The sequence below is a fragment of the Corvus moneduloides genome, chromosome 20, assembly GCF_009650955.1.
Source record: "Corvus moneduloides isolate bCorMon1 chromosome 20, bCorMon1.pri, whole genome shotgun sequence".
Lineage (NCBI taxonomy): Eukaryota > Metazoa > Chordata > Aves > Passeriformes > Corvidae > Corvus > Corvus moneduloides.
Window position 1 is genome coordinate 3119724 of NC_045495.1, and position 15347 is coordinate 3135070.

Genomic DNA, 15347 nt, shown 5'->3' on the forward strand with positions numbered 1-15347 from the left:
TCAGAGTGGCACACAGGCCTCCTGCTTTTGATCCTTAAATCAATTCCTCATTCACTTCCCTTCAGAGGGTGAGGGGAAGGCAGGTCAGAACAGCTGCTGAGTGAGCAGCTCGTCAGTGTAAGAGGCACAGAAACATCTCAGTAACAACAGCAGTGGAGTTTTGCCTGTCAGAGCCATTCCTCAGTGTGGCAGCCCAAGCTGGGAACATTCCTGGCACTCCTGGCTGCACGTACCTGCCTGCCATCCTGTCCCACGTTGGTCTGTCCCCTCACCACAGTTCGAATGTTGTCATCCAACCTCCTGCAGAAAAGAGCCCCGAGTGTCAAACCCAGTCTTTAAAAGCCTGACCCAAACAACTGGGGGAATCCTGAGAGCTACAGAACCAATTTAAAGTAAAAAAAGCTGATGCTACCAAAGCTAAACTCACTATTTCCCCCCTCCCTCTCTGTTCCATGTCACTGTCTTGCATAATTTAAAAGTCCTGTTGCAAAAATAAAAATCCATTTCCTAATTTAACCAGGGTTTCTTGCATTCCTGTTCCCTTAAGCAATATTGTCAGCTCTCCCTTGTCTGTTTGCATTTCAACTTCCCACATGTTGAAGTGCTGTCTCAATCCTTTCATGTTGGCAATATCAACCAGCACAGAAAATTTAAGTATTTCATGCACACTTGTGTTTATTTTGTACTTTTAGGGCCAATAATGACAGTTCAAAAATACATAGTGAGTTTTTACAATTTATATTCTTATCCCACAAACAATAAATTCTTGGCAACTGAGTCTTTTGGGTAGTTTGCTCTCTCAGCCTTTAAACTGTACTAAAATTTGGTACTTTTTGATTCTTAGTTGTTTTTCAAAGCTGCACTTTGCAACCCATCAGCTTAAAGAGCCTGAAGGGCACGTATTGTACAATAGAGATGAAATATAAAGAATTATAATAATTGTCTCTGTGCCACTATTAGACACCAGGCTGATCCTATCCATGCCTTTTAAGCGAACTAAATCCTGTCAGCTGTAGCACAAAAGCTGCATTTATGAAGCCTTGCTGACAATCAGACCAGGCCACCTGAGATGCAATGAAACGGAGAAATATTTACCTTATTTTCAATCTGATTTTGTTCACGACCTCATCAATGTTTGCCAAAGACTGGAAGACAAAAAAAAAAATCAGAGAGAAGTGAAATGGTGAATGTTTTACAGAGGAATACGTCAGTTGTGATCCCAAACACTTCATCACACGGGGCACTTGAGGAAGAGGAGAGCAATGGCTTTGTTCTACAGGTGGAGGAACTGAGACACAACAACTCAGCTGCTTCTGTGTCACATCATAAAGAGCAGAAAAACACAGCTCAGGGCTTCCCCCATGCCTGAGCTCTGCCTTGCTCTTCGTCAGCAAAACTGTGTGACAGTGACCTCCAGTGGGCAGTGGGGATGGGGACAGAGCCTTTGCCTTTGGGTGAGACCCCCCTGCAGAGCCCAGACACGCAGAAAATAGGCTGGAAGGAGATGCAGTGAAGGCACTGCGGGGGAAACAGCTCCTCACTGCTGGCAAAGGGAAAACAGCCAAGCCACACCACCAGCAAGAGCTGCAAGCCAAAACCACCAGTGCTGCAGAGGATCTCAGACACGGTAAGTGTTGGAGCAGCCTCCCAACATAAACTTCAGCTGTAGAAACATCTCTGTTTTGCAAGAGGTTAATCCAAAACTCCCCCTGGAGCTGAAGTTGGGAACACAAAGCAATCTCATTCTTTAAATCTCAAAAGAAACAATAGGGCTCAAACTCTCCTGTGACATTGTACAGGCAACACCCACCTGATCCGGCTGAAAACCCCAGGAACTCACCAATGTTTGGCACACAGCAAGTTAGGAAATTTACTCCATCTAAATAGAAAACCGATTTATTTCTACAGATCAAAGCAGGGCCTTAACTGCAGCAAGCACTCTGGGTGGAAAGAGACCACATAATGACGGCAAACCCAGTGAGCTGCAAATTTAAGAAGGGATTATTGTTATAGCTTTATTTCCTGTGCTAGTGTTTTAAAAGAAAAGGCTTTGGTACAGGTTTAAACACTACTTTGGTCATTTGCTATCAGGTTAACCTCATAGTAAAGAGTGAAAGTAAAATCTGATAGTAAAAAGTGTGAAAGTACAGTCTGAGAGTACTTGGAGCATCACTTACTTGCTCAGTGGGAAAGAGAGCATTAATATACTCCACAGCATTGAAATCTGCTCTGTCCAGTGGATCTTGGCTGGGAAATACCTGGAGAGAGGGAGGAAAACAAACACTGTCAACAATCTCCAGTAATTTCTGTAACTTTACACAGTTTCTACTACTTTTAATTCCTTCAACACCTGCCTCCAGTTGTGTTTCACAGCATTTCTCTAACAAGTGGCCAGTCTCTGCCCAGGAGTAGAACAGCCACGTGCTCTGCAGGGCTCTGATCTCCCAAAATTCCTGTGGATATCAGCCTGGATAAACACAGATAATTTACACACACGATTCCAATACAGACCTGGCATGATCCACGCAGGAATTCCCAAGACACACGAGCCATCAATCATGTATCCCAAACCATCCTGATGCTTTTGCTGTTGTCTGGGAGCAAACTGAGGTTCTGGCCTGCTCTTGGCAAGAGCTTTGCCAGGCCCCATGTGACAGAGGGTTTGCTTTCCACAGCCGTGTAATAGGAAACGTGATGAATTAAGGAGTGGTTGTACGAGTTCTCTGGAGACTTAGGTTTGCCACTTTTCACAAAAGATGGAGAGAAACACAATCTGCTGAATGATTTGGGAAGGGGGAAAGAGCAGCTGTGGTGCAAACAGATGTCATCTCTCCTCAGAAGCTCAAACAACACGAACACGACTGCCAGGCTTTGCTTTTTGTCCCCACAAAGTGTGGTGCTTTCCCTTCTCTGCCACCATACTGAAGCTGTGCCCCATCCCTGCAAGGGTTCAAGGCCCACTTGGATGAGGCTTGGAGCAACCTGGGATGGTAAAAGGTGTGGAAGGAATGAGGTGGTCTTTAAGGTCCCTTCCAACCCAAAGCATTCCATGATTCTGATATTTGTTCCACATTTACAGAGCCATGAGCTCTGCACTCCATGGCCAACACCCCACCTGGCAAAAGCAGGGCTGACCCCTAGCATCCCCCTGCTCACTGAAAGCCTTCTCACCTAGGCACATGAAGCATTGATGCTGTTTTACACATTCTGCATTGTAAAATCAGTGACTTTGTGAGATAAAAGCAAATTCTGCCTGAACCAGCCCTCTTGGGCAGCTTTCCCAGTCACTCTTGTAGATGAGGAGAAGCAGGCAGCAGTTAAACATGCATGAGGTCGTGGTGAGTGAGGAGAATGCTCTGACCATCACCCCACTGTAAGAGCACAACTGCAGCATCACACCCAGCCTGTCCTGCTCATAACTCACACTCACTTAATCCCCACAAACCCCAAATCTCCACAAATATTAAGAGCAGATGAAACAAGAGGCGAGATGTGAAGATAAAGGCTGGTCAGGAACTCCACTCAAACTGCAGATAGAGATCAGTGCTGCAGGCAGCTGGAGCAGCTGCAGGAGTTGTTACTCCCAGGAGTTTGTCACAACCTATTAACCAGAAATGCCACCCCAGGTTTGGTGGGGCACCAGTTCTGCCTGTGCTCCCCACCCCGCTTCCGGCAGGGCAGCTGAGCCAGCTCTGTTCATTTAACCTGAACTGGGCAGGTTTTGCCCAAAACTGGTTCAGGAACACTGATAGGAACAACGGGATTACTGGGTCAAGAAGTGCCAGTGAGGAAGTTGGAAAGCAGCAGGTGGTGTCATCCTCAGCATCTCCCAGTGCTCAGGATGTGAATGTTTTCCTACAGCTTTACTGCCTGTTAAAATAACTCAGCCAGGCACGTGGTGGATCCTCCACTGTTCAAAACCTCATAAATGCAGAGGATTCTTCCTCTGGACAGGCTCTAGGCCCCCTTTAGAAGCTGCCATTTAATTTACCAGTTCCCAAGGTCTCCCCTTGCTCTTCGACAAGAGCCACCAAAAGTGACCCACAAGCCTCAACACTCAAGAAAGCACAAAAACTTATTTGAGTGATGCTTTGTGAGATGGCTACTGCTGCTGCCCAGGCTTCTGTGACAGGGAAGTTGGCCACAGGTTGGCTGCAGGCAGTGCAGGCTCAGTCACAGAGGACAAGAGTCGTGGTTTTACCCTGGGTTCTCACGGGATTTTGATGGACTCTAAGTGCCAAGAAGGGCTTCAAGGAACACTGGAACACAGAATCATAGAATACCCTGAGTTGTGGGGGACTCACAAGGGTTATGAAGTCCTGCTCCTGGCCCTGCACAGACACCCCAACAATCCCACCCTGGGCATCCCTGGCAGCGCTGTACAAACGCTCCTGGAGCTCTGGCAGCCTCGGGGCCGTGCCCATTCCCTGGAGAGCCTGGGCAGTGCCCAGCACCCTCTGGGTGAAAACACCCTTGTGTATTCACCCAAAGCCAAACCAAGACATTTCGATCATCCTTATTTCAACCGAGCCCGGTCACTGGGCTGCACTGGGGTGCTTTCCACACCACGTAACACGTCTGCAATTAGCGACAGAGACGCCGCAGCACCGCCAGCACCCCACGTCTGACAGTGACGGGGACACGACGAGCCACGCTCAGCCCCCAACGCCGGCCCGGCCCTCGCACCGCCGGCACCGGGAGGTGCGAGCCCACCCGGCGCTGACGGGGCTCGGCCCCACGCCGGGCACGGCCAGCCCGGGGCTCGCCGGGCCCAGCTGCGGAAGGCCCGGAGCCGGCAGGGAGGGGCTCAGATCCGGCCGCGGGCCCTCACCGAGCGGCCCCGCACCGCGCCCGCGCCTGTCCCCTGCGCGGGGGGACCCGCCCGGCGCACCTGCTCGATGGCGGCCTGCACGGCGGGCGCCAGCTCCAGCGCCGCCTCCAGCCCGGCCTCCAGCTCCGGCTCGTCCTCCTCCATGGCGGCGCCGCTTCCGCCGGCAGCGCGCGGGCGGGGCGGGGCCGGCGTGAGGGGAGGGGCCCGGGAGGGGCGGGGTTTGAGCCGCCGGGGCGGGGCCTGGCGGGGCGCGGCTCCGCCGGTGGGCGGGGTTGGGGCGGGAGGGGCCGGGTTTGGGCGGGGCCTCCGCCCGGCGGAGCGGGGGCGGGAGCGGCGGGGCTGGTCCGAACCGAGCCGAGCCGAACCGAGCCCAGCAGAGCCGAGCTGAGCCGGGCCGAGCTGAGCTCAGCCGAGCCGGGCCCTCCCGCCGCCCGGCCGGCTGTTGACAAGCGGTGGCGGGAGACAGCGCGGTCGTCCCCATGTGGCGGACGCTGGCCCTCGCCTCCGCCTTCTTCCCGGGGCTCTTCATCCTCTGCATCCGGTTGTTGCGCTGGGCCGCCCCGGGATGGAGCCTCAAGGACCGCATCCTCCTCAGCGGCAGGTACGGGCGGGAGCGGCGGGAGGTGGCGCGCACGGCGGCGGGACCCGCCGGGACCGGGATGGGGACCGGGATGGGGAGCGGGAGCGGGAAGGATCCGAGCGGGCCGAGAGCACCGAGACCCGCCGGCCGTAAGCCTGGACTCGGGGGTGCTCCGGCCCGCGACGCGCCGGGGGACAGTCCTTGGCTGTCCCGAGCCCAGATCCCGCGAGGGGAGCAGGGACCGGAGGCAGGAGCAGCACTCCGAGCACGGGCATCCCTCCGAGCACGGGCATCCCTCCGAGTGCGGGCATCCCTCCGAGTGCGGGCATCCCCCCCGAAGGAGGGCATCCCCCCCAGCATGGGCATCCCCCCGAAGGAGGGCATTCCCCCCAGCATGGGCATCTCAGCCCGGCCCTGCCCGGCGGGACCCCCGCACTGTGGTACCGTTGTCGGGGCGGGGATGCTCCGGTGCAGCTCTGCCTCTGCCCACGGGGAACCGGCAGCGTTTCCATGGGGGTGGAAGGGACGGGACCTGGCAAGGATCCCCCAGGAGGCAGCGCCTGGCACAGCCACCCCGACACGTCCTCGCCGTGACGAGGCGCTGAGGTGTGCACGTTGTGGGCGTCTAAGTGCCACCAGCTCTGAGCCTCGGCCCTCGTGGGGTCACATTTGGGGTGACCCCTTCCCTCTCTCTCCGTTTCAGGCTGGTGTCAACGGTCCAAGCCACGATGGCAACGGTGTCGGGGATCACGGTTGTCCTCAGCTGCAAGAACGTGGTGCATGACAGGTAACGGAGACCCACTCAGGTCCCACTGTCCCATGGGGAGCGTGCCAAGAATGTGCTCAGCCAGCTCGGGGCTGGAGGGTTTTCTGCCAAAGGGTTGCCAGTACAAAGGGGAAAGGAAAACCAATTTCATGTTCCTCTTTCCTCCACTTGGGCTGAAAGGGTTGGGCCATGTGCTGGCTGTATGCCCCCTGAACAGCAGCGGCTTGCTCTGGCCTGGGGTTGCTCTGGCAGCACAGTCTCCTCCAGAGGATGGGCTGTAACATGGGCTGGGTATGAGCAAAAAACATAGACATCATCAGCTCTGAAGGGCTAGGGAGGCTCCTTGCTGGAAGCTGAAATTGCTACAGAGTCAAGCAGACCCGATGAGAACTGATTTTAGAGGTGCAAAAAGCATTCTGAAAGAATCCAGAAATGGTAAAGTCAGAATGGAGTTTGAAGGAAAATCCTGCTTCCTTGTCCTCAGTGCTCCGAGATAAACTGCCCAGAAGCAGCTCTGAGGAGGAGTGATAGAGTAATCAGAAGACTTAAAAACAGAGCTATTATCCAGACTAGCAGAGAAGATTGCAGGAGGCAAGAATATAATTATGCCGAGCTGGAATTCGACTGTCACACATGGATTTTAGGGTGATTTTTAGGAAGGGCTGCCACCCTGGTCATAGCAGACTTGTCTTTAATACACAGATATGAATTGTCCTGCCTTGCTCTAGGTGGTGATATCTATCCAGATTGCTCAGACCTGCTTAACCCGGGCAGTCTGTGAGTTACCTTTTTGTTCTAAAATAAAATTCCTGGTGTATAGATAAGGCAGATGATGAATCCCAAAGCCACACAGACGGAAGGTGCTGCCAGCAGCCCTCCTTCCCCCGGAGCTGTCTGCTTGCCCGGGTATACTCAAGGCCAAGGGCTCTGTGCAAACACTTTGTGGACAGAGACCTAGATTTTCTTTGAATCTAGAGGAAATTGAGCCCAGGGCTCAGCAGGGAAGGCCTCATAGAATGACAGCAAGACAGCAAGCCAGGAAGAATCACAAAGGTTGCAGTAAAATTTGCCAATTTATTTACAGAGGCAGACAATCATTATATCACCAGCGTTGTAATTGCCCTCCAAAGCCCTGGGCAAGTTTTGCAAACACAATCACTCGCCACCCCTGCTTCACACCACTTACATCTTTCCATCTGGAACAGGAACTCCTGCAACAGAATTTTTCTTGGGATGGCAGGAGAGCAAAAAGAGATTTGAGCCGCAAGCTACATTTCTTCAAGCAACAGCATTGGGTGGTTTTGTCTTCTTTTTTTTTTTTATCAGTGTGATTCCACGCAGGACTTTTTAAGGAGGCTGGTGTCCCTGCAGAGTAGGGCTTGCTGCTGCCCAGATTGTGCAACCAGGATTCCAACATGCTTTGGGAACAGGCAGCTGCCTGCAATTATTTCCCAACTGACAAATGCCTCATGGGGGTTTATTGCCTATATTGGATATTTCACACTTCACTCTCCAAACGCCAGGCCAGCCATCCCTCTGAGTTCTCCATGTGCTTCTCAAACACTCCCTGGGTTAGGCAGCCAGCTGATGCAATGTGACAGGCAGGAGGGACTCAGGACTGGGAGTTTTCCACCACCAAGCACCAGCCCTGGGGGTCCCAGGGCTTAGGGGAGGAGATCACCTATGCAAAGGTGTCAGGTTGGTGCTGGATCTCGAAAAATGCTGTGCCCCTGGGCTGTGCAGCAAACACCTGGCTGTGGAGCTAATCAGGATCCTTCCTTGGTGCTGTGTTTGTGTTTGGCCAGGCTGAGCTCAGTGCCTGGCACAGCCCAGCAGGAGGGGGTCAGCACCCAGAGCCGTCCTCCACATGTACCAGGCACCTTTTCTCTGGGTCAGTCTGCACCTGCTGGGCAAAACAGACTTAAAATTCACCCCCTTTCAGCTTCAAAATCCACTGAAATGCTGCCACTTCAGTCCTAAAAACTCTTCTACCTCCCAGAGCATCGCGAGGCGCTCAGAGCCGCTGCGATGCCTCTGTGTGTGCTGCTCCTCCCCAGGCACTGGCTGGCCGTGGAGTACATCTGGGTCCTGGTTCCCTACATGACCTACGACATCTACGTCATGTACCTCTGCCACTGGCACAAGAGCCAGGAGAAGGGCATCCTGGAGAAGAAGCACTCGCTGGCCAGTGTGTGGAGCTTCCTCCTGCAGGAGCGGCTGATGGTGACCCACCACCTCTTCATCCTCATCGTGCTCACCCCCATCACCCAGGTGAGGGCTACTGCAGCAGCCCAGGACCCCCTGGACATGCTGGGTGTTGGCTCCTGGCCACCTCTCTGCAGGGCCGTGTGCTCACTGCTGGCTTTCTTTACAGCACTTCAGGGGAGAGTTGGGGGACTTCTTTGTGGGCTGCATCTTCACAGCAGAGCTGAGCACGCCTTTCGTATCACTGGGCAAAATCCTCATGCAGGTAGGTGAGGAGGGATGGGACTCGGGGCTGGGAACCCCACAGCAGTTCATCCCCTTTCCCTGCCCCAGGCTCCAGCAGCCTCTGCTCAGGCAGTGGCTCAGAGAGGGGCAGCCCCACAGCTGTAGCCCCAATCTCCCCTGCGGTGCTGCCTTTCTCCCAGTGTCCCATCCCTTTCCCCCAGTAACCAGCACGCCCAGGGGCATCCCGGACCTGGGGGCTGTGCCGTGGGCTGGTGCTGCCCCCTCCTGCCTGTTCCTCCCTGCACCACGTTCATTCTCACCCCAGCCCTCTGCCCTCAGCTCCCTTCCCCCCTGCCCTCTTCCATCCCTTCCTCCAGCCCTCTTGGATGCTCATCCCGTTGCTCCCAGCACCGCCAGTTCCCTGGAGCGCTGGGCTGCTGCTCACCCCACATTCACTTCCTTCCTCCCCCAGCTCAAAATGCAGGACACGCTGCTGCACAAGGTGAACGGGATCCTCATCCTGGTGACCTTCTTCCTGTGCCGCATCCTCCTCTTCCCCTTCATGTACGCGGCCTACGCCCGCCAGGTGGGGATCCCGGTGTACCTGGTGCCGTTCCGCATCCCCCTGCACTGCAACATCGCCAACGCCTCCCTCATCGCCCCCCAGCTCTACTGGTTCAGGCTCATCTGCCGCAAGGCCGCCCGCCTCTACGGCGGCTCTCCCGCCCACCGCAGCAGATAACGGAGCTGGTAACGGCCAGGGGCTGGCACAGGGCAGCCCCCGGCCCTTCCATCGGGAGCAGCGATTCCGCCGGGCTGCCGGAGCTGGAAGCAGCCTCCCGTCTCCAGCGCCGTGCCAGGCAGCACCAGCCGGGGCTAGGAAGGCTTTCCTCCCACGCCGCTGCAGTGCCTCGTGTCCTCCCGCCGGGGTGGGAGCCGGCTTGGAAGCACGACATTCCTTCTGGGATTCAGCTCGGCGGCCCCGCCGCCCTGAGGGTTACACGAGAGGGGTTTGTTGCAGCCCCCCCGGCGCGGCTCCCGGGGCTGACACCGGACACCGGCACAGCGCGGCGTGCAGGAGCCTGCGCAGGGAGGCTGGAGCGGCCCGGCCCCAGCAGCGGGGATAGGGAGCCTGTGCCGGACCTGCCGCAGCCCCAGCCAGCCCTGGAGCTGCAGCACAGCTCTGCAGAGCCGTTCCTGGCCTTTACTGACTTCAGCTCTACACTACAGCCCTGTTTGGCCTCTGACCTCCCACATGCACCTCACCTCCTGCTGCTGCTGTGGCTGCTGGGCTCAAGCTCCACTTAACTCGATGGTGCTTTTCACTAAAAGCGTCTGACAGTCCTGCAGGGGACTCCTGTGTTGCCAGTTCTGGTGTTCCCAGCAGGGCTGGAGGGGAAAAGCTCATGCCAGGACAGAGGAATGGTTCTGCTGTCTCAGAGCGACGTCTCATCAACACACAGGGCACTGTGCAGAGCCCCTCCTTGGCAGAGGGTGCAATTTTCCCTCCCCTCCCCTAACCACAGCTGCTTTTATCTGGCTGCATCCCCTCAGCAGGTATTTAAAACCATCTGGCACACCCTGCTCTGCTCTGCCCTCCAGCTGGCACCACCACGCCCTGGCAGTACCTGTACAGTCCCATCCCTCCAGCCCCATCCCACCCCCCGTGAGGCTGCCAGGGACAGAAGTGGGGCTGCACAGAAGGAACCAGCAACCCCGGAGCAGGATGCTGAGCTGGCCCTTCACCAGTTCAGCCCATTTCCACTTTCAGCCACAGCAAAATGGGTATAGGCTCCCTGGCTCGCCCTGCACCACAGGGCTCAGGAGCCCTGCGGGTGTGTGCAATCAGACCACAGCTGAGTTCATTCCCTGCAGCCAGCACCAGCCAGGGCAGCCACCTCCTCCTCCTCCTGCAGCCTTCTGTGCCTGCTCCAGGGCAGGGAACTGCACTGGCACAACCCTGGCACAGCCCCGGAGACCTGCGACCACTCTGTGCCTTTCATTCTGTCTGAAACCAGCAGCCGAGCTCTGGGAAACCTGGATCTTTTGGGGGTTGGATCTCATCCCAACCACGGCTGTTGTTCTGGATAGAGTGTAAAAAAACAAAGGGCCTCTTCCGACCTGTGGTTGTTGTTGCAGAGCCGCCACTGTCACAGTAACCACCGAGAGCAGCTGATGTTACAAAGCGCTTGCAACTCGTTACAGATGTTGTATCTCACTGTTTTCATTGCAAATAACGTGCCTTACGTAAGGACAAAGAAAACCCCAGCCAATGAGGCACCTCAGTTTGCACTAACACTGCCTTATTTACTATCAGGAGACCAATAAAGATTTCCTCTCTGAGTCACACCACTGGCTGGCTCTTCCACGTGCCGTTCATTGCTGGGTGGGGGTGTTACATGTGGGGTTACTGCTGCACCCCCACCTCCGGGCAGGAGCAGCACACACGGATTTCCAAAGGTTCCTGCCTGTCCTGAACTCACTCAACTCGCTTCCCAGCTTCCAACTTGCTTTCCAGCTTCCGGCAGCACGTGGCAAAACCAGCAATTCTCCCGGGACTAGGAGAGGGCTGGTGGCAAAGCAGCCAGAGGGAAGTGATTTCCTGGATGCTGGAGGCTGCTGTGTAAATCCAAAGTGCCAGCAGGCAAGGCTGCAGCCACAGAACTGGCAGCTTGGCTCAGGAACAGCCGTGTCCAGTTATTTCAATGGATAACTGAAGTGGCTCCTCCTACCGCATCTTTATACGGCCACTTCCACTGCCCAGTGGAAGAAAAAACAGCAGGGAGGGAATACATTCAAAAGAGAAAAACAAGGGTTTATTACAGATCTTACAAGATCCAGATCAGAGGTCCCTTGTCAGCGCTCTGAGTGCGCTCCCAGCTTGCTGAGCTTCTGCAGGAGGGTGCTGCGCAGCTCCTCGTGCCCCACGTTGTCCGTGATGGACTCCAGGAATTGCCTCTCGTTGGCTCTGCGCAGCGCGGCGCAGGGAGCCGCGTCGGCGCTGCTGGACGCCTCGTACTGCGACAGCACCTCCAGGGCCACCACCAGCAGCGGCTCCCCGCAGCCCCCGGCCGGCAGCATGGCAGCCACGTGCAGCAGGTGACAGAACATCTGGATGCACACAAAGGACACCTCCTGCGTGCCGGCGCCGTCCTCGGCGGGGTGACACGGGGCTCTCGCCGTGGCCTTGACGGAGGCCAGCAAGTCGGTCAGGCTGGCGCAGTACAGCTGCACCACGTGGAGCCAGGCCTCTGGCAGCAGCCAGGAGGAGCAGCTGGAGCTGCAGAGGAGCTGGAAGCCCCGCAGGAAGAGCACGGAGAGCTGGAGGTGGCAGGCGAAGGGGCGGAGGTTGAGCAGGGGCATGTGCTGCACGTACTCCAGCGTGTAGGGCACGTGCAGCACCTGCCGCTGCAGCAGCTGCTCCACCACGGGCACGAGCCTCTTCCACTCGCCGTGGCTGCACCAAGGCAGCACCTGGATGAGGGCCACCAGGAAGCCCTTGCTGAAGAGATTCACTTCTTCAGGGTTGTCCACGTTGACGGTGAGCAGCGCCAGCATCGTGTCCCTGAGCGCTGGGGACACGCAGCAGCACTCCATCCACGCCAGCAGCCCGCTGCCCGGCCCGTAGGCTGGCAAGGACTGGGATGTCCATTCGTCCTCAGGGAGCCTGCAGATCTCAAACAGCGTCGCCGGGACCTCGTTCTTGAAGTGGTCCCCGTAAAGCTTCTTCAGACGGAGCCCGACAGTCCAGTCCAGTGGTGCCACCTTCCTGTGGAGCCAGGCCAGCGACTGCACCCACAGCTCCGGGGAGGGGACGGTCTCTGGTCCCACCAACTCGCACAGCTGGCAAAGGATGTTCAGAATCAGGTCTTTGGTCTCCAGGGAAGGGAAGAGCTGCTCCTTAGGCTGATGCCAGTGTTTGGTGTAACCATCCAGAAGTTTGCAGAGGCTGAGGAGAAGTGGGAACGGGTGGCAGGATTTGATCCAGTGCTCTTCTGAACAGGACGGTATTCCCAAAACCTTACTGAGGATCTGCAGGCTCAGCTCAATCTGAGGAGAGTCTGACTTCAAATAGGGAAGGACAAAGGCTTTGGCCACCTCTGCAGGTGACACAAGTGGGGTGGCTGAGCCTGGCTGCATGAGAAAGGCCAGGAACTGAAGGAATTGCTCCTCTTCCCTCGCCGTGGAAAGCTTCCCCCACACTGCCTCCTCCAGACACCTCACCACCAGGCTGCGTGGCCTGCCTGGATCCTCATGGCTCTCCAGGAAGCTCAGTGCTGAGAAGGAGCAGAGGATTTGGGCGAGGAACTGGTGTGCTCCGAGGTTGACCACAGCAAGATGACAAACCTGCTTCACTGTGGCCTCGGGGTACAGCAGCGTCAGCCTGGCCACAGAAGCCACAGCCCTGGTCAGGCCCTCATCAGACACACTCTTTGTGATCTGGTTGAAAGTCACATTCAGGTCCTCCTGGAACCCATCCCTGACAACCTGCACGTTCTGGGACAGACCTTGGCCACCCCAGGACGCCAGGACACCTGAGATCACTTGGTTTTTATCAGTTAAAGAAAGCTCAGTGTAACACTCCACGATGGCTTTGGTCACTTCCATCTGCAGCTCTCGGGCCTCCTTGTCATGGTGGGACGTGGAAAAGTTCACCAGCATCTCCAGCAGTTTCAAAACTAGCTCAGGGTTCTGGAACAGAGCTTTGTTTTTCACGAGGCACTCGACCCAGGCCTTTGAAAAAGCCCAGGTCTTTTCAGATGCAAAAACAGAGCACACGTCCACATGGCGGTCCAGCCTTTGGGCAATGATTGCCATGGCAACTGAAGACTCGAGGCTGGTGTCCAAACCCTTCAGGACAGCACTGGTGTCCCTGAGAAAGTCCTTGGTGAGCTGTGTCAGCTCTAACACTACCTGTGCTTCGCCCTCCCCCAGGTCTCCGGTCTCTGAGAGGAAATCCAGGTTCTTCCCAAGGGTGGTCAGAGTGTCCAGGAGCCGGTAGCTCTCGTAACACAGCTCCTCAGAGCCCTTCAGAGTGTCCTGCAGCTCCTCTCCCCAGGCCTGTAAGAAGCTGCAGAGCAAGTCCAAGCCAACAAAGAGCTCCTCACGAGAGAGTCTGGTCAGGGGCAGGAGGCTCACGCTTCTCTCTGCTTCCCTCACCTTCTCTGCCAGCCCGCAGGGGTGGTACTGGCTGTCAGTGTCACTGCCCCAGAGGCTGACCATGGCACTGACCTTGGCCAGGTACTCTGTGATGGGCAGGGGGCTGGCCCCTGGCCCCAGCCCAGAGGACAGGCACAGCAGCTCAGCCAGGTTGGCCAGGGCGTAGCACCTCAAGCGGGGCTGGGCGATGCTGCCTCGGATCTGCTTTAACCCCTCCAGCAGCAGCATCGGCAGCCCAGTGGCACCTGGGGGGTTCCCAGGGTCACCCTTGAACCTCTTCGGGGGCTGCAGACCATCCTCCAGGGAGGGCTCAGCCCCGTGCTGATGTATGAGAGCGCTGAACGCAGACACCGTCGCATCCTCCTGTCCCTCCTGGTGCTTCATCACCTCCCACCACACGTCCAACAAGAACCTGACGTCCGACGGGGATGTCTCGCTGGAGATGTACTCCACCAAGTTCTCCAGCTGTCCCCGGCACACATCTGGAGGCAGCGCCAGCAGCAGCTGCACGAAGAGCCGCGGCACTCCCAGCGCCTTGACCAGCTCGAAGAGGGCGGTGTGGTTGACATCGGGGATCATCGCGCCCACGGAGAAGAACCCGTCATCCTTCCAGCCCCATTCCAGCGAGGCGGCGGGTGGGGCGGGCAGCAAGATTTTCGCCCAGACGATGGCCACGGCCTCCTTCTCCCAGAGGCCGCGGCCCAGCGGCGAGGGGCAGCGCTCGCCGATCTCGCGCAGCGCGTCGGTGATGGGCACGCCCGCGCGGGGCCAGTCGGCTTTGCGCAGCTCCCGCAGCGGCCGCGGCTGCAGCAGGCGGGCGGCCAGCAGGAAGCCGCCGTGCAGGATCGCCGTCTCCTCGCCCACGGCCCACGGCCCCGCGGCACAGCCCGGCCCCGGCCCCGGCCCCGGCCCCGCGGCCGCCCCGCGCTCCGCCGGCTCCATGGCGGCGCCGCGCTCTGACGTCACGCTGGCGGCGCGCTGACGTCACACCGGTAACAGCGTTCCCCCCCCGCCCGCAGCGCCCCCTGGCGGCGCGGAGACGGGCAGGATTGATTAATTAATTAATTAATTAATTGCCGTGCTCCAATTTAATTGGATGAGTACGATTCAAACCCGTCGTTAAACGTGAATTTAAAAGCTCGGGCAAACTCGCAGTGAGGGATTTTTCCTGTTTCAGCTCAGAAGTGCCAACACTGCTGATCCTGGCTGCTCTTCCCTGTAAAACTCATTTCAGTTTCATGATGAAAACCTGATTTAAGATAGTTTATTTGAGGTTCTCATCAAGAAGATGATAAGCCAGGCAGCATACCTGGCACAGAAAATGCCAGGAATGACTCCCTGTATTCCCAGCTCTCATTCCACCAGCAAAAGCAGAGCGACCTCATTCCAATGGAATAAACCCTGACCTGCGACTTCCAGAGGCAGCTTCTCACCAAAAGCTCATTGCAGAACTTATTTCAAGCTGCCCCCTGGCACCTCAGCAGGCAGTGCAGCTACAAACCACAAAGCACAGCCTCAGCTCCCTCCTGCAATGCGGAAATCTTGGGAAGGGGTTTGGCAAGATCCTTTCTTTGTTCCTA

General features: G+C 56.8%; 3 protein-coding genes across 3 annotated transcripts in view; 1 reads left to right on the forward strand and 2 right to left on the reverse strand.

Moving 5' to 3' along the window:
- Nucleotides 1-5009, reverse strand: part of VPS53 (VPS53 subunit of GARP complex) — a 61476-nt gene extending 56467 nt beyond the window's left edge. Inside the window, exons 1-4 of the mRNA XM_032129897.1 lie at nucleotides 4892-5009; nucleotides 2178-2258; nucleotides 1096-1145; nucleotides 234-300 (exon numbers count right to left, since the gene is read on the reverse strand). Of these exons, the coding sequence (XP_031985788.1) occupies nucleotides 234-300; nucleotides 1096-1145; nucleotides 2178-2258; nucleotides 4892-4975 (282 nt within the window). The 5' untranslated portion in view covers nucleotides 4976-5009. The remainder of the gene's footprint in view (nucleotides 1-233; nucleotides 301-1095; nucleotides 1146-2177; nucleotides 2259-4891) is intronic.
- Nucleotides 5010-5172: 163 nt separating this feature from the next.
- Nucleotides 5173-10956, forward strand: TLCD3A (TLC domain containing 3A). The gene is made up of 5 exons (XM_032130372.1): nucleotides 5173-5432; nucleotides 6115-6198; nucleotides 8235-8448; nucleotides 8552-8647; nucleotides 9080-10956. The coding sequence occupies exons 1-5, from the start codon at nucleotides 5311-5313 to the stop codon at nucleotides 9347-9349; spliced, it is 786 nt and encodes a 261-aa protein (XP_031986263.1). The 5' UTR covers nucleotides 5173-5310; the 3' UTR covers nucleotides 9350-10956.
- A 441-nt stretch (nucleotides 10957-11397) lies between these two features.
- Nucleotides 11398-14724, reverse strand: GEMIN4 (gem nuclear organelle associated protein 4). The gene has a single exon (XM_032130364.1). It carries the CDS (start codon nucleotides 14707-14709, stop codon nucleotides 11464-11466), a length of 3246 nt encoding a protein of 1081 aa, XP_031986255.1. The 5' UTR covers nucleotides 14710-14724; the 3' UTR covers nucleotides 11398-11463.
- Between the last annotated feature and the right edge of the window lie 623 nt (nucleotides 14725-15347).

Bases quoted from the DNA above. Each gene is read 5' to 3' on its own strand.
- GEMIN4 (XM_032130364.1), bottom strand. From the start codon at position 14,709: ATGGAGCCGGCGGAGCGCGGGGCGGCCGCGGGGCCGGGGCCGGGGCCG.
- TLCD3A (XM_032130372.1), top strand. From the start codon at position 5,311: ATGTGGCGGACGCTGGCCCTCGCCTCCGCCTTCTTCCCGGGGCTCTTC. The intron at 5,433-6,114 runs GTACGGGCGGGA...TCTCCGTTTCAG, and splicing joins CGCATCCTCCTCAGCGGCAG to GCTGGTGTCAACGGTCCAAG. The intron at 8,449-8,551 runs GTGAGGGCTACT...CTTTCTTTACAG, and splicing joins TGCTCACCCCCATCACCCAG to CACTTCAGGGGAGAGTTGGG.